Source organism: Atta cephalotes, assembly GCF_000143395.1.
Source record: "Atta cephalotes unplaced genomic scaffold scaffold00014, whole genome shotgun sequence".
Taxonomy (NCBI): domain Eukaryota; kingdom Metazoa; phylum Arthropoda; class Insecta; order Hymenoptera; family Formicidae; genus Atta; species Atta cephalotes.
Window position 1 is genome coordinate 2,734,945 of NW_012130078.1, and position 18,842 is coordinate 2,753,786.

General features: G+C 30.9%; 2 protein-coding genes across 2 annotated transcripts in view; both read right to left on the reverse strand.

Annotated features, from left to right (window-relative positions):
* Window positions 1–648, reverse strand: part of LOC105617764 (neuralized-like protein 2) — a 3,630-nt gene extending 2,982 nt beyond the window's left edge. The window contains exon 1 of the mRNA XM_012199318.1: window positions 276–648. Within this exon, the coding sequence (XP_012054708.1) occupies window positions 276–648 (373 nt within the window). The remainder of the gene's footprint in view (window positions 1–275) is intronic.
* A 4,210-nt stretch (window positions 649–4,858) lies between these two features.
* LOC105617868 (hydrocephalus-inducing protein-like) overlaps window positions 4,859–18,842 on the reverse strand; it is a 45,710-nt gene continuing 31,726 nt past the window's right edge. Inside the window, exons 13-29 of the mRNA XM_012199411.1 lie at window positions 13,860–14,081; window positions 13,381–13,685; window positions 13,032–13,191; window positions 12,763–12,958; window positions 12,459–12,692; window positions 12,192–12,361; window positions 11,917–12,121; window positions 11,210–11,778; window positions 10,007–10,142; window positions 9,246–9,527; window positions 8,904–9,116; window positions 8,718–8,831; window positions 8,310–8,543; window positions 7,381–7,608; window positions 7,164–7,309; window positions 6,101–6,284; window positions 4,859–5,011 (exon numbers count right to left, since the gene is read on the reverse strand). Of these exons, the coding sequence (XP_012054801.1) occupies window positions 4,859–5,011; window positions 6,101–6,284; window positions 7,164–7,309; window positions 7,381–7,608; window positions 8,310–8,543; window positions 8,718–8,831; window positions 8,904–9,116; window positions 9,246–9,527; window positions 10,007–10,142; window positions 11,210–11,778; window positions 11,917–12,121; window positions 12,192–12,361; window positions 12,459–12,692; window positions 12,763–12,958; window positions 13,032–13,191; window positions 13,381–13,685; window positions 13,860–14,081 (3,751 nt within the window). The remainder of the gene's footprint in view (window positions 5,012–6,100; window positions 6,285–7,163; window positions 7,310–7,380; window positions 7,609–8,309; window positions 8,544–8,717; window positions 8,832–8,903; window positions 9,117–9,245; window positions 9,528–10,006; window positions 10,143–11,209; window positions 11,779–11,916; window positions 12,122–12,191; window positions 12,362–12,458; window positions 12,693–12,762; window positions 12,959–13,031; window positions 13,192–13,380; window positions 13,686–13,859; window positions 14,082–18,842) is intronic.

Sequence of the window (18,842 nt, forward strand, 5' to 3'; positions counted from 1 at the left end):
ATATATATATATATAATAGTAATATATATATATATGTATATATATATATGTATATATATATATATATAAATAGTAAATCTGTCTTTCTAACTAAACTTCTTGTAGTTTTTTTATCTTTTTCTTTTCAACATGAAAAAAAAGATAAATCTTGCAAGAAGTTTAGTTAAAAAAAACAGACATATCATTTTTAATAAACTTCCTCTTTAAATTTTAAAATTAATGTAATATTGATAAAGAGAATTTTTATAAAATTATCATAGTAATTTCATATTAACCTGTGATAGAGGTGTATGTGGAAGATAGACCACCATCAAAATTGTCCCAGATAGTTTGATTCCTAGTTATAGCGAGGATCCATGTGTTGCCTAATCTAACCAGATTGGGCATTGCATATTGAGGCAGATTGTTGTTGACCGAAGCTGGATCGATCAAAGTGAGACCCAGTCGCATGTGTCCGCTCCATCCTCTCTCAGTCTTCTCGATCTCTACGAGAAAGATCTCCCCTGGCTGTAACGGTTTCTCGCTGAAGGCCACCGAATTGGCAAAGCTCGTAGTCCGTACCGCGACCGTGCTGTCCTCGCACAGGAGAATGTTCTCACCGTGGATGGAGTGGAACCTGGTCACTATTTTTCTAGACTCTTCGCTCATGATAGCACGACGTAGGAAAGTACACACACCCGAAGATGATCGCCCGCGTATAATTGCGTCGCATGCATTAGATGCATGCCTGATTAGTCTGTTCCTGTCAGATCACCGCGACACGAGCCGCTCCTATGATGCGCTGTCATCAAACGCAATTGCGCTTTCGCGATTCAAGGTTATCGCGAATCTGACTTCGCTAAGATACCGTTTTTTGCTATCGAAGTGGAACGAGTACTAAACAAAGAATTAGAATAACTACAGCAGTGATAGTGGCAACAGTGCCGATCGTAAGATCGTCGCGGAAGTATCACTGTTAGGTTAGGTTAGATTTTCGTTACGGAGGGATTGCGACGATCACGGGGATCTAAGAGACGCCGGTTTCACATGTTGACGCGGGCGATGATTTTAGCTGGGAATGATTCTGGAACTTTCCATGAGTTCCGTGTTTACGAAATTATGAACCACCACTACGGAGCAAATCACTATAGCGCTCATTCAGTTTGACCGTGTTCGACCCGGTTTGACCATCGCGTTCGACATCATTGACCATGGAGTGAGGGAGTGATGGAGTATGGACTATGGATGATACGAGCGAGGCGCGTGTCACTGCGCGTGTGCGGACGATGACGTATGATAAACAGAGTATTTAAGATTTAAAAATGCGTTCCTATATTTCACGCATGATTATCTTTTTTTAATCTCAATTTTTCTCTAATACGGCTGGATTTTTCGCGTCCTGCACATTTCTTTTTTTCGAAAAAAGGAATATCAAATAATCACCTGGGAAAAAAGTTTCATATATAATTATATATAAAATATGTCCATACCCATACAGCACAGAAAGATTGCAAAATAATTGCAGATATTTTATTGCAATGTTGCAAATAGATTGCGCAATGTATTTGCAACATTGCAAAGTCATAGCATCATAAAAATATCCGTCTTTAACAAGCTTGCGCTATAATGTCATAACAATGTTATAGCGCAATGTATTTTTGCAACTATTATTAAAAATAATTCTTTTGTTATTACTGAATATAATTTGAAATACAATTTGTGATATAAATTTAAAAATTGCAGAAAAAAATCTCAATCAATGTATATTTTAATTTATATTATAATTATATTTTATACCTAATTGTAAATTGTATATGCAGGTATATATATTTTTTAAATTTTACATTTGTTTTTTATGTAGATATATATTTTATATTTTATAGAAGTATATGTCTGTTTTGTACATATTCTTAATTAATGAAACGGAAATAAAAAGAAACTCCACGTATTTTATTTTATGTTCTTTGCAATATTCAAAGAATTTTTTAAAATCAAGTATTTCAAAAAATTATGAAAGTTGATCATAAAGTTTGAAAAATCTTGTCGCGCGTCGGCGACAACAAATGTTTCAACTAATACCAATAAGCTTACAACTCCTAATATGTTCATTGATTACCGCGTCACATTTTGTAGCGCGGCAACTGTTTTACGGTTTTAAGTTTGTAGAAGTCGGATTAAATCACTGGAAATAATTAACAATCACATAACGTGTTAATGATGTATGTTTCTACATGTGACAGCAATTCGTTACTCAAAAGGCCAAAATGTCTTTTAATATCTCTGGCTGATCAAAGTCTCGCTACAAATGCTTTGAAGCATTTGATGGATCAATTAGAAGAAAGAATAAAATTTTATAAATTGATCAGTTAGAAAACGCTTCAAAGCATTTGCAACATTACAATAAAAAATTGACAATATCCTTCTGTAACAACATTGGCTGCGTTCAGCGGACTCAACAGTTGAGAGAGCGTTATTGATATATTCGCTGTTATTGATATATTCTTTTAAATCATCTAATCAGCTAAATCTGGAAGAATACATCAATAGCAGCGAGCGCTTATTCAACTGTTGAGTCTAAAATGCTATAAGATTTTGTAAAATTTTACGTCGTAATCAGAAGACACAATAGTAGTGTATCTTGACTAAGTCAAGCGCAATGACACTACCGTGGTTCCTTATGTATTATATATTATTACGGGTATTATATTATATTACACGGTATTATATTATATTACAATTCATAATATCTACAATATTACTGCGCAATCTGCAACATTTCTGTAATGTTATTGTAAATTTCTGTGCTGTATAGGAAATATATATAGGGTCCATATATATAGGGTCTTTTAATAGGGACGTTCGAAATTTATTAGATCATAGTAGCCATGTTGTTAAAGTGACATCTGTCAAATTTGTTGTGAATTGTTTAGTAGTGTATGGCAAATCACCATGGAAGGTCATAGTGTTGAGCAACGTGTGCAAATCATAAAATTTTATTATCAATTTTATTATCAAAATCAGTGCTCCGTTCGAGAAACGTTCCGCGCATTATGTGATTTTTCCTCGCCACAACCGTCCTGCCAAGTCGACTATTCGACATTTGGTGGCCAAATTCGAATCAATCGGTTCGATAAATAATCAACCAACACCAGTACGTACAGCCGAAACACAAGGTCTGCTGAAAACATCGCTGCTGTGCGTGAGAGTATACGGGAAAACCCGGCGATCAATTTCTCGTTCACAAGAACTTAGCCTTTCTGCGACTTCAACTTGGCGAATTTTGCGTCGGGATTTGGGTCTGCATCCCTATAAAATTCAACTGACTCAGAAACTTAAGGTAAACGACCATAGACAACGCCATGTATTCGCTGATTGGGTTCTGGAGCAATTAACCCAAATTTTGCCAAACAAATCATCTTTAGCGATAATTTTTGGATGAATGGATATATAAACAAGCAAAATTGTCGAATTTGAGACGATACCAATCCACGCGAGATACACCAGCTCCAAATGCATTCCGAGAAAGTCACTGTTTGATGCGGATTTTGGTCTGGCGGAATCATTGGTCCATACTTCTTCCAAAACGAAGCGGGCGTTGCCATAACCGTCAACGGTGAGCGCTACAGATCGATGATAAGCAACTTCTTGTGGCCTAAAATGGATGATATGGATACCGATAACATGTGGTTCCAATAAGATGGTGCTACGTGCCACGCACCGCATGCCATGATGAACATTCTGCATAAGCGATTTGAGGACATTATCTCGCGCGGCGGTGACGTGAACTGGCTACCGAGATCGTGCGATTTAACGCCTTTAGACTTCTTCCTTTGGAGCTATCTTAAATCGCAGGTCTGTACGAATAAATCGTAAACAATTGATGCTCTCAAAGTCAACATAACAAACGCCATCCAGCAAATTCAGCCAGATTTATGCGAGAAAGTCATCGAAAATTGGACTGCCCGAATACGTGTCCAAGCGAAGCCGCGGCGGACATTTGAGCGACGTTATATTCCATACTTAATGCCATAAAATATTCTTTCAAATAAAAAAAAAATTGAGTGGATATCTCACACACAACTTGTTTTATTTACATTTACATTTAAAAATTATTTACATTTAAAAATCGAGCATCCTTATTGAAAGACCCTTTATAACATTTTTTCCCGGGCAGTTACAACATTTATTGTATACGATTTATTGTATCTTGCTTTTTAAATACACAATCTCACAAAATATATACTTTCTAAAGATATATAAAGTATATGTAAGAATCATTTAATAATTTTTATATATTTGTTAAAGTAATAAAAATTAGCCTGAGATATGAACGATTCATATAAAGAGTTAATATTCGGTGAACAGCAAGGATAAAAAAAACGATACATCATGCGCTTTATTATTATGCGTAATACTTCTACAATAGGATCGCAAGTTGTAAGCCGTAAGAAATTAGCCAATCATTGATAATATGATAAAAATAATCGACTATGATTGAACAGACTTAAAACGAAACGCATTCAAAAGGTTTTTATTTATTTGTGCGTTGATAAATGTGTGCAGGGCAGAGAGCTCCTCGGATCTCTTTAGCTTATATGGTAAGCTAATTAACAGGCTCGAAAAATTCATATGACAAAAACGTACAAATGAAATAGCGGTCGAAGAATGATAAAATGACATGTGGGAAACAGAATGTACCTCTAGATATTTTTCAAGTGATCCTTCGCATATATAGAACATAAAAACATAAAAAGAGCGTATTTATTTTTTTCAATGATATAATTAATATTCGTAAATACAATATTTTATATCACAAAGAAAAAAATGTGACAAATTGTGGTGCCATACTTATTTCATTAGATATTAACATGTTATTCATTTATTGTTTGCATATACCTCTTAAATAATAAATCCAATTTATATGAGAAATCTTGGGATCTGCGCAGTACACTAGAAGTTTTCCGGTTATTGGATAATTATCTTCCATTTCTCTTTTTCCATTATCTTTTAGTTGAACGATAATAGAGATCGCCTTGTAATATTGATTTATATTAATTTATATTGATTATATAATTTACATAATTTATATATTACATATTATTTTTATAATTTATATTGATTTATATTAATGTTGTAATAATTAATAAATTGTTTTATTAAACATTTTATCTTGGCAAAAATAAAGATAGCATCATAAGTCGATTATAAAGGAAAAGTGATAGAATCGTAAACAAAGAGACGAAAATTAAGAAGTAAATGCTTCTTTACATTTTATACTCAAATTTCGCTTTCTAGAAGCTTCATTTATGCTTCTGTTGCTGTACCTTTAGGTTGCTATTACATGTGTCATACGACAAATTTTTCAAGCTTACATGTTAATTGGCTGTAAGACAGAGAGAATTTTTTTGCTCTACAATCAATCAAAAGGCTTGAAAAACTTATTGTTACAGAAACGGATTACATATAAAAAAACAGATGAATAATATTAGCCTTATGTAGTAATAGCATGTTCACGTTATAAAAAAAAAAACAGACCTTGACAGAAAGCAGAGAAAATTAATTAGTTAGCGTTTAGTGATTTTTTAATATAGTCCTTGCCTTTAGTTCTTCATTAAATCTAAATATAGGAACTAATCGTATTAAAGAACCACTAAGCACTAACTGATTAGTTTTCTCTGCTGAACGCAGCCAATGGCATTCTGTACTGCTTATTACCAACGTGAATTCTGATTAGTAGATAGATTGCTGCTTTTCTGCTTTTTACTTTTTTGTCAAGGGATGTATTCCGTTTCATGCATGATATGCACAAAGTATGCCATTCATTTATCCTTGTTTAATATTTGGTGAACAACAAAGATTAATGATGCATTATGCACATCATGCATAAAACGAAATACATCCAAAGTCTAAATCTACCCTTACATTCGATTTACGCTCCGATTTTTATTTTTGCTTAGAGAGATCTGCTGTAATAATTAAATAATCTTGTAAAACATTGCTTTCTTTTTGTTATTAAAAATATACAAATTCATCATATATGTTACGTATATGCTTAATAGTACTAAAAAAACGTATACACGATGAGGATTAAAAAAGATACTTATAAAATCAATAGAATTACCTGTTTTTGCTTCATTTTGTCCAACGATGTCGATGTTACGAAAACTTCGGGATCGTCCAAGATAAGCTCAAAAGATTTGGTTTCTCTAAATATATTCTTGAAGAGTATAGAAGCTGGTGCATTGGCAGCAATTGTATATGGCCCTTGAGGTTTCGGCAACGAATACGTACCAATGAGAGGAAATCTGTAAACAATTTAAACAAAACACATTCTGTATATTTGGCTTATTTAATAATGCAGCAATCAGCATGACAGGTTAATCCTTTGATGTCTAAATTATTTCAAATGAATAAAAAAATCAATCAGTATTTCATTTTCAATTTTATACAATTAGTTAATCTAACATGAATAAAAAAATTTCTCTTCATTATTTCAAAGAATTTATGGAAATCTCGAAAATATATTGGATCAGTACAAAAGTGCCCGATTTATTATTCAAATTCGGCTGCTATTTTTGTTAAAAGTAAAATAAAATCTAAATCTTATTCTATCTGATAAGAGAATTTAAGAATCTATTTTTTTAAATTGTGATTGAGAGCAATCAAAATTAAAATATTTATTTTATTTTATTTGCAACAACTCAGTAACAAAAGATCGTAGGAACATTTTAAAAAAATGTTTTGTAGAGAAAGCTTCAAGCTTTTACGATAAAGTTGAAAATTTTCTCAAATTTTTTTTGGGCACGCTACAGACCTACAAAGTGAAAACAAATTTTTCATTTTTTTCAGCTTCTAGTTTTCTACATGTAAAAATTACAAAACTCATATGAAACTTAAAAGATATAGTAATCATTCGAAAGTAGAGATTCAAGCTTTAAAATTCCTTTTTTAAATTTAAATTTTGTTTATTTTTAAAATTGTAGCTATTTAAACTTTGAATAAATTAAATAAACTTTAATAAATTGGACCCGAATTTTTACACTGATGACAATTATCGATTTTAATCGCGTACAGATTCGACTGTTTAAAGTATTATATGCTATTACTAAATTAGTAACATATAACGTTGAATCTAATTCGACATAAAATCGTAAAGGATTAATTTTAATTGTGAATTAACATACACAAATTCGCCGGCAATCTCAGATGTGGCTGTCAAAGTAGCAGAGACATTTTCGACATCGCAGGGTTCGTAAGTTACGTCGAATGATGTACTTTTCAACGCCGGCACCTCGATGTCTTTCGAAATCGTAAAGCATTCATTATTCACCTGGAATATGTGAGAAGAAGATTTTTCCGATTGTTACAGCAAAAGAAGAAGGAACATAGCTTTATGCTCACCTTGATAGTGAATATTGCAGTGTTCTCGGCTTGATTGATTATGTTCAGGGAAAAGGTGACAGAACTACCGAGCATCGCATCAACGCGCGTCGTTTTCTCTGGTGGTGCTGGTATCGCTCGCAATCGCAGCTCGTAGGGAAACAATCCGAGTTCCTCGCAGTTGACGTTCAAAGCTACCGTAATTTCCTCGGCGGAATGTAAAGGGTGGTACTTGATTCTGATATTTTCCTATTATATTCACAGAAATCGTTACTGCCACTGTTATTGTTTGTTGGCCACATTAAATTTATTCTGTTTATAAATTGCGAACATAATTCCTTAATTATTATAACTCTTTACGGTTCTTTTATACAATACGGTAGCCTATTGTATAATTCTTCAAGCATTCGAATGATTATAATCGATAAATGATACTTTTGGAATTTTTATAAAATTTGTCTGAGTAATAAAAATTCTTTAATTTATGTTAGACTACCCAGTTAGATAAAATTGAGGATGAAATATTCGATTTTTGTTTATATTTTTAACTTGCTGCGTATTAATAATAGTAAAAATCTGACTGATAAAGATAAATCAGAAAAAGAATTATTTTTTATCAAAGTTAATCTTGATACTTAATAATTTCATAATTAAATGAAATCAAATTAAATTAATTTAATAATCATTATTAAATTTATCAATAATTTATGATTAATATCATTTTCAATTTTCAATCGCGTTTAAAGTCCGACAAATGTGGAATTGGCGCGTAATTTGTAGGATTTAAAAATATATTTGCAAATTTACATGAATATTAAGTAAATTTACATATAAATATTACATATAAATATTATTAAGCATTCTTTTTAAGATTCTTTTCGATCAAAAATATGATTTTTAACTGTGTCTATTTGATTGCAATGTATTATTATAAATAAAATTCAACTAACGCTGCATAATGGTGCTACGAGCTTTGGTACGTCTTGAATTGTGATGCAGGGATGCTGACATTTTGCCGTATATGTTACGTGCTGCTTCTTAAATGGATTATCAAGTTTTAAAGCATGGCACATCGGAGATCGTACCACAGTGATCAGTTTGATCGATTCGATCTCTTGTGGTCTTGTAATATCATACTGAAGTTCGTAAAATTGATATTCGCCCTCTTCGTTAGTGAATGTTACCTATGCATACGTAGTTTTAAATATTTTGCAAAATATAATTTTACATTAAAACACGGATTAGAAACAGTTATAAAATTGTTATTTTGAAAGTCCTATTTGTTAAAACTGAAAAAAAGTTTTTTACGTCATTTGTGTTTTCACAAATACCGACAATAATTTATCAATATAAAATACCTTAAAATTATATTTTGATTCTTTGTAGGAATAAAACTCTGCGCGATAATCTCGTTGGCCATTTGCTGGAATGTCTATCTTGCTGTTGCCGACAAAAGTGAACATTTCGACATTCTAAAAAGCAAATTAAGAAAAAAATTTTAGAATTATTTCACAATTCTTCTGTCTCTCGTAAATCTTTTAAACCTCGACGGGCTCTTTGCCGTTCATATTCTCAATTTGGCATTCGAATCGTTGTTGTTTACTGAGCCAATTGTAAACAGATAATAATTCAGTGTATTTTGTCTTTGCCGGAAATTGACGTGTAATCCTTTGGAGAACTTGTGGAGGTAGACTAAGCCCTCGAAGACAGTACACTAAAGAACCTTTGTCATCCGGCAGTTTTAGAAGCAACGTACTCTGAAATAGTTTATGGAAATATTACATTTCTTGATCTGTTATTTTTACGTTAAAATTATAAATGTTCTATGTTATTATGGAATTATATGATTATTTTAAAAGAAATTAACCAAGTTTTGTTTTAATTACTTCGTGAAGATTGTTCTCGCCATTCATGACTAGAGGGGCATAGGTGATTGTACAGGTAGTAGATTTTTTCAAAGGATCGTATGAGACCTCGTCGATGAAAAAATATTCACCGGTGACCTCCGGTTTCAAAGTTGTGATATCGTTTTCGACGTTCAGAGACTTCATTATTTTCTCGCGAACGCGACACGAGAAGAATAGAGTGTCGATCGGATCAGGCAGTTTGCAGCTAGCTCCAGTAATTCTTAAGCCGAGATCTCTATATTTTTCAATCTCAAGCGTTGCCTGAGAATATAATAAATTATATCTTTTATTAAATGACTATATCTCATATGCTCAATTATAGTTTCAATTATTTGTTGCATGCGTTTAAAATTAATATCAGATTTATAATATAATAATATAAATTATGATAAAATTTGTATATATATATGTATATATATGTATTATTAGAGATCTTTTTAAAATAATAATTATACCGTTATTTTATCGAAATGAATATTAAGACAATTTTTTAAATAAATATGACAAGTACTCTAGAATATATGTCAAGCACATACATGACAGTTCTGTTGTTCTAAGTTCTGAGGGGAAAAGTTCTTTCAGAAAGTTAAATATGATGTAGAAATATGGCAAGAAGCACAGTGTATTGCTTAAACTACTTTTATGTTTGGCGTATATTATAGGAGTAAGGAACGAGATTCTCGCCGAAAATCAAGCATTTCGTGTGCATAGATATAAAGATAGAAGTTGTATACGCTCACATTGCCCTCGATCAAACTATCATGCCGAGTAGGTTGGAAACTGACAATGAAATTGACGTCCATACCAGGAGAGCAATAGCCAGTTGCAGGAGCGATGTTAAAGTCTTCGGGCAATTTCAACGTGTTCCACTTGAATCTGGAAATTGATATGTCATACATCATCATATGCCATTATTGACATTAAACTAATAAAAACATAATAATGTGAATTACATAATAACAAGAATTCCTTTTTAAATACCGGAGAAAAGAATCATTATAAAAAATAAAGAATGTTTATATTGGGTTGTCCGGAAAATTCGTGCCGATTTTGAAGGAAAATTTAAATGCAGAAGATTTAAATTTTAATATACATTTATTAAATTTAAATCTTTTGTAGCACGAACTTTTCAGACAACTCAATACAATAAAAATATTATTTTAGATCTTAAATGTGAGAACAATCGATAAATTGGAATATCGATTGAAGCTCTTTAATGCTTAAATAATTCAATGTGAATCATATATTGGGTTGTCCGAAAAGTTCGCGCCGCAAAAGATTTAAATTTAATAAATTTAATAAATGAAATTAAAAATTTAAATCTTCTGCGTTTCAATTTTCCAAATCGGCACGAACTTTCCGGACAACCCAATATATACTATATATGTACATGCATATACATATATCATATTTGTAGTCATTCGAACTGTGCGCCAAATTTTCTGGACTTATATATAAATTAAACGTAATTAAACTACTGTAGTAATATAGAATTAAATTAAATTGATAAGCAATTTTTAATAATTCGCTGCTCAATCAGACATTATATTGGAAAGATTAATTTGCTGAAAAATTGAAAATAATTTATTAAAATAATTTATTAAAAAATTTATTGCGAAAAGTATTACCTCGGCTGGATATGTGCATGAACATATATGTATAATAGTATATATATATATATATAGTATATATATATATATATATATATATATATATATATATATATATATATATATGATTATATATATATATATGATTCACATTGACTTATTTAAGCATTAATGATGTAGCTTTGACCAATAAAAGACGCTTAAATTGTTTGTTTAAAAAAAGACCTTTTTTTTAAGAACTTTATGTAACTTCAAAAGATATTTCAAAATCTTTTGATTTTTCAGATTAATATAAAATATATTCATTATTTATTTTTTATTTATGGTACTAACCTGGTACCAATATCTCCCGTATTCAATAACATTATCTTTGCTTCGCTAAGACAACCTTGAACAACGATACCGAAAGGCACATAAGTCCTGTTCAAATGGAATTCCGCGCCTATACAGCTTCCGCGCAAAATAAATAACGGTTGGATCGTAGAATTGGTTTGAAAAGCCACCTTAACGACAAAAGGGTGCATCCTGTGAATAGGTTTGTATTTTATGACAATATTCGCGATTTTCCCTGGCTGAAGTACGATTGATTCTGCCGGCTCGATCTTCAGAACTTGAGACAAATTAGGTTCCATCTGAAGAGTTTCGTCAAGGGTATTCGAACGTTTTATTTCAGTTATCGAAGTTTGAGTGCGATCCATTTTGGAGTTCTCCTGATTGATCAATGGACAATTTTGAATTCTTTCATGAAATAGATCATATCCAGGTAGATTCTTCATGAGATCGAACTTTAATTCGAGTGCAGCACGTCCATCATTGATCACTGGCACTTTTCTGCTTGTTGTTTTGTTAATCGGTAGGCTACCAAGATTCACCGATTTGTCGCATGGATTTACTAAACGAATCTGTCATAACAGAGTACAAGTAAAAATAATTCTGCGGATAAAATTTACAATAAATTTTTACATTGACTACGATGACGTCAAATATTTAATGAGCTGTTAACGAATGACATAATCTATATTGGCTTAATTTTTCATTACCTTATATATAATTCCCTCGCCAGTTATAGTAATTTTTTTTTCGATCGTCGAATTGATTATAAAATGTAAATCATCGTGATAGTGCACCTGTTCCAAAGGTCGAAATATTATCGGAATTATAATACTTGATCGAGCGACTATTTTCTCTGAAAGAGCGTCCAGATTTACAGAGATGTGTGGTTTCTCTTCAAACTTGCACTCCAGTCTGAGAAAATGAATTGTTTCGTTCGAAAATTAATGTTTTAATTTTCTATAAGTACGTTAAATCAACTTACATGTACGAAACATCATCTGAATTCGTAATGCGTAAATCGACGTGATAAGGAGTCGCAGAAACATCTCGAATATAGCAAGGTCCAAAGTCGTAATAATTAAAACTAAACTCTAAAATTGGTTTGTTTGCCGTCGCTTTTAAGATTAGACGATAGGTCGGCCCTCTGGAAATCTGAATAAAGAAAAGGGATACAGATTTGCAAAGTTTACGTTTATATTTCTCATAAAACATATTGACAGCAATATTGACAACTAAACGATAAAGCTACCTTCAAGAGAACAGGATGATTCTTTATCATCGTCTTTTGTAATGCTGTAACAATGAGAGAACAGATGGAACGTGATTTGCTAAGCACATGGTCCTGCTTTTGAGGCATTACAATCGTGTATATATTTCTGCTAATTATTTCTGATGTCATTCCAAGATCCCAAGAATAATAAAGCGTCATTTTGCTCGAGTTTATTATTTCAAACACGATAGTAATGGGAGCTTTTAACAATAACTAAAAATTAAAAATGCTTAATGTTGTCAAAATTTATTTTTAATGTTAAAACAAATTATTATACACGCACTTTTCCACAATCAATAATATTCTCTTTATCTTGATTTAATTGAACTATCTGGCTGTTCTGATCGACATATGTAACCGAAACAATAATGTCGTATGTTATCGTTGTAATAAATATAGTCAATGGTGCCTTCATTCCTTTTATAATGCATTTTACAGAAAATTGAAATTCGCCAACAAGTGTAGGCTGATATTCGACCCTACATAAATAAAAAGTATTTAATTAACATCTAAAAAATTTATGTTCAAAACTCTTGCTTGTTCTATGTTTACCAAAATATTTGTTCGCCTTTTGCAGGCAAAATGCCATTTATGGGCGTTATTTTCAAATATTGAAGACATCCTTCAGAATATAAAGAGTCTCGCGTGATCTGAAAGGGAATCTGAAATTTCTCTTTATTGATGATGCTTATCGATTCTCGCACATTGACGCCTATAGAAAATACAAATATTAATATATATTAATTGTATGGAACTCTCTAAAACTTTTGAAGTGAATCTCTTTGAAAAATAAAATATCACTCTTAAAGATTGAAAATTAAGCCATTCTTTTTCAAAATAAGTAAGATTCCACTCCAAAAAATTTAAAAAGTATATTTTTCTATTAGTATCTTCATCTAACCTATTACGGTTGGTCTCATTTTTAAATGGACACGAAGACAACAAATCGATGGTTCTCTGACCGTCGCGACGAATAAAAAGAGATACTCCAGATTATATTTTTCAACGCGGAACAACCAAAAAGATTCGAAAGTGCCGATATTCTCCGCGAGAAACGTAAATGCGAAGTCGACTTGTTTTCCTCTCTCAGCGATTCCTTCCGGAAGTGCACAATGAAATTTTGGAATCTCGTCTTCGACGTGATGAGTACGATCTTCCCAGATAAAATGATAATCATCTGATGTCGGATTTATCATTCGGAATTTTCTGAAATTTGTGATAACGTATTTGTATTTGTGCTTCTTTGATTAGACATTTTTCAACAAAAACACAATATTTTAGTAAATTATCCCATCTTTGTTTAATATTAATGTGCAATAAGGATATAATAATTCACTGTGTTACATTGCATCTTTACTGAAAAATGCCCATAACATTTACTTTAAATGAGACCCGCTGATTCCGATCACGTCGAGCTCAATCACTCTCGTGCCCTCCGGAAGAGAATTATCATCCGATTGATAACCGATGGGTCCAGGCAGTTTCATGTCGCGTCTACCGCTGGACAGATAGTCACTTTCCGATATGTCGAAGTGACAGTATGGCAACAAACTTCTTCCCATGATGGGAATAATCAACTCTGGTAGCTCGAGATTCTCCATTCTGTTTATCGGACAAACGGAAACGCACGTATACAGGCAATGCCAAGAATTTATGGATACAATAAATCTCTCCCGTTGAATAAACGGATATCTCACATCGTGACTCTACCAATAAGTTGTAGCTTATATATTTCTTTTATTTCGATTTTTGAAAATATCTTATCTTTTATTATTGAAACATATTCGATAGAGACAAGAATATATTATATTCGGTATCTGTGTGCGTACTATCCCACTTATATTTAATACATAACTATGCATATTAAAGGATTTATTTATAATAAAAAAATCTGGATATATTTATTTTATTTTGATTTTTGGAAATATCTTTATTATTGAAATATGTTCGATAGATGAGATAAGAATATATATCCGGCGCGCACCATCCCATTTGTATATTTAATATAAAATAATTATGCATATTAAAGATCTAGATATACATTAAATATTAAATAAAACAATCGAATAAAATAATTAAAGAAAAGGATAGTCTTAACTTGAGAATTCTAAGAAGAAGGGCAGAAGGCGCGTGGAGCACTTGTATATCTTATATATCCGGTAAGCGTGGACGTCCCTTCCCCCCTCCCCCCCTCCCAGTGATGCACTTTCTGTGGACCTACTGAGCATAAAAATGCTTCAAATATTTATACTATGCACTAAACGGTTAATTTGCTCAAATACATGACTCTGAAAAGTATGTGTAAAATTCATAGCAAAAGAAACACCATATACACGATAAAAAATAAACGATAAAAGATTATGTATTTGTATTTAAAACCACAATGTTCACTGACATTCTTGTTAATCGTTTGTGTTGAACTTTTTAACATAGGATCCCAATTACTGTGCCTGTCCCTATTAGTGTGCTTTTGTATTTCGATAAGTCATAAAGAAAGCTAGCGAATAATAAGAAAAAATATTTTTTTTAAGTTAAATTATTAATGTACTGTATACGATACCGAATATAATATTTTATTTTTTAAGTATAAGTGTATTTTAAATATTTTTCGAAAGATATGAGGAATTTATGTGAATCCAGCAGGGCTCGATTTTATTTCAAATATATTTATTTAAAATATATATTTTAAATAAAGAAAAAATTAAACAATTATTTAGTATTTAAAATAACTTCTTCTGACTTATTTCTTATTTAATATTTTAAATAAGTTTTTGGAACTTATTTTATATTTTATATTTTAAATAAATTGTATCAGTTATGTTATCGATCTGTCAGTGAAAATGACAGTGAGTAATTATAATTATTAAATTATAGTTTATGACGAAATAAAGCACGTATGAAGTATGAGGTATACCCACATATGATCCATGTTGAATTTTCACCTAGTTCGCAAAGAATTAATATTATTAAGTATTAATTATAGACTGTAGTTATAAAAAAACTGGAACATTATATTTAAAAATATACATTTATATATTCAAATAAACAAAATCATTAAAAAATGTTTTTTATTTGAAACGTTTATTTAAAATACATATTCCTTACTTTATATTTTAAATAAGTTTTTCGAAATCTATTTTTTATTTAAAATAAGAAATAGTTTTCAAAAACTTATTTAAAATAAAAAACAAGTTATTTTTATATTTTAAATAAAAGTTATTCTTTATTTTAAATAAATAAATGCATTTTAAGGCCCTTCTTATATTTTAAATAATTTCTCGTGACCTATTTTTTGTTTAATATTTTAAATCAGTTTTTGGAACCTATTTTATATTTTTATTTCAAATAAATCGTATCAATGATTTTACCGACTCGCACGATTTTATACTTTAAATAAGTTTCTGGATTATTTATTTTATTGGGAGTACTGGATTATTATCTTATTTTATTGGGAGTACAAATTAGTTCGGTCCGTTTTTTTGTGCATTTATTTCAAAACAAAATGAATGAATAGATCAATTAAAGTATTGTCCATCGCTGCCTACTACTTTTTCCCATCTCTCAGGCAATTTTCGAAAAAATGACTCGTCTTTGGAGGCGATTTTGGAGCCAATTTTCGATTTCTGCGAAAGAAGTGAACCGGTGACTTGTTGTATCCTTCGGAACAACCAGCAATGAAGAAGGAGAATATAGCGGTAAAACATCCCATTTGAGCGTTTCCAAATATTTTTTTACGAGCGAGCGTTGTCATGAAGAATAACTTTATTATGTCTTTGCTCGTTTCCGGTTGTTTTTCTCGCAATGCACGATTCAAATGAATCAATTGTAGTCGGTACCGATCGTAATGAAATCGCCAGGTTTCAGCAGCTCATAGTAAACAAGACCCTTTTGGTCCCACCAGATACAGAGCATGATCTTCAAATGAATGTTCGGCCGTGATGGTTGATGTTGAGGTCGATGACAACGATTGACCGGGCTTAGCATAGTATTTTTTCTTCTTGGGATTGTCGTAGAATATCTACTTCTCATCTCCAGTTACAAAAAACCTTTTCTCTGTTGTCTTTGAATCAGCTGTTTGCAAGTGAAGAATCGCCTTTCAACGTTTCTCGGTTTCAGTTCATAAGGCAGTTTCCTTGTTTTTGAATCATTCCCATGGCTCTCAATCGTACAGAAACAGCTTGTTGAGTTACCCCCAATGATTCTGTAAGCTTCTCTTGTGTTTGATTCTGATCTTCTTCGAGTGCCTCTAATTCTTTGTCTTCGAATATTTTTAGCTGTCCAGATCGAGGCTTGTTTTCAACGCTGAATCCTTGAAACGTCAAAACCATTCCCTACATGATTTATCAGTTGGAGCAGTGTCACCATAAACTTCGACAAGCATTCGATGAGCTTCAGCCGCACTTTTCTTCTAATTAAAGCAGAAAATCAAAATCTCCCGCAAATGCTGCTTGATTAATACAAAATTCGACATTTCAAATACAGTAAAAATCAAGGTTTTTGTATGAAACTCAAAGCGATAAATTATTAGCAGAATATTATTAACAGATGTTTAACCTCTCTGAAACCTCCAAAATCAGCTGTCACTATGAACCATTCACAAGCTAGAGCTATCTTTAGGGAAATGGACCGAACTAATTTATTCCCAATATATTTTTTATTTTAAATAAGTCACATCAGTTATTTTATTGAGTTCTGAAATCCAGTAATATTGTGTTGTTCGGAAAGTTCGTGCCGATTTTGAAAGAAAATTGAAACACAGAAGATTTAAATTTTTAATTTCATTTAATTTCATTTAAATTTAAATCTTTTGTGGCACGAACTTTCCGGACAACCCTATATGTCGCTTTAAACTGTCTCTATTAATGTGCTCTGTATTGAAGCTTAAATAATTAGCTGAAATTTATTATCTGTTTTAGTAACTATATGTTAAAATGAGTCAACTGCGGATAGGCACAAATTGGGGGTACATTAATAGGGCTATTGCTGCCGGGAAGACTCACTAATAGGGACAAAAACATGTTTTTTATTTTTGTCAAAAACATTATGAAGTATTAATATTTTTTAAATTAAAAAAATGACAATATAAGAAAAAGAAATAGTTGAAAAATATTGATTGCAAGCAGATAAAATTAAAGCTACAATATTTAACAATTAATTCAGTAATAAACAAATTGGCTAAAAGACACATTAATAGAGATAGTTACCCTATTCCAGTATTAACATAATATGTTTATGTTATTTATGTATAGAGGAGATCGGGCATCACACAAAAACCTAAATTCTTAAATCTCTTATATCTGAAAATAAAAATTTTTGTATCATTTTTTTTAATAATTAAATATAATGCATAATTTAAAATTTAATAAGTGAACTTAATAAATATTTATTAGTTTTTAAGAAAAAAATAAAACATTTTTAAAGAAATAATCTATGACGCTCCATACCATAAATAACACACAAAATAATAGGATTATGTAAGAAATAAAAGTGACAAAAATTGGAAAGTATTTTCAATTAATTTGCACATCCTTAGCATAGTCACTAATACAATAAAATATAATTACAATTAACAATTATTAAATAATATAATAATAAAATAATAAAATAGAAAGTTATAAGAAAATAAATGAAAAATAACCATTAATATAAAATAAAAAAATTATTACAATAAAATGAAATTAATTATTTAGAAGTATAAATTGCTCTTTTAATACATATATTTTCTGTATTGTCTCGTTTTATCATGAATGTATGGCCCATGAATGTATGATACCCCAATTATACATTTAATTATATATTTAATAGAAAAAAACTGTAAAAAATAAATATTATTAATAAATAAAAATTATTATAAAAATAAATATAGATTATTACTTGTAACATAGTAAATTGAGAAAAGATGCAGAAACTTGTACTTTATCTTCATACATGTATCTTCTACTACAAAAACAATATTAAAACATTTTTATGTCGTTAAAAAATTACTATTGCATCACGAAAACCATTAATGATCGATGTTTTTCGATGCAATGGAATTTAATCATTGCCATCTAGAAAAAGTATGGGCAACGGAATAACAATATTGTACCAGTAGTATTAATTTAAACATTCTAGATTATGTAAAACCATGGTAATCGATGATCCATACATGGATCGATGATCCGTGATCCATGGTGGTTTATTCTATTGTTACATCGTCGGCCAATAGCAGTATACATATCTCCTTTACGCATATACAGGATGGTCCACTTAAATCGACCATCTGAAATATCTCACTTACTTTTGATGATATAAAAAAATGTTTCAAATGAAAGTGGAAGGACAGAACGTATTTTGATCATGTTGGTTTTTTTTAGGTGAAGG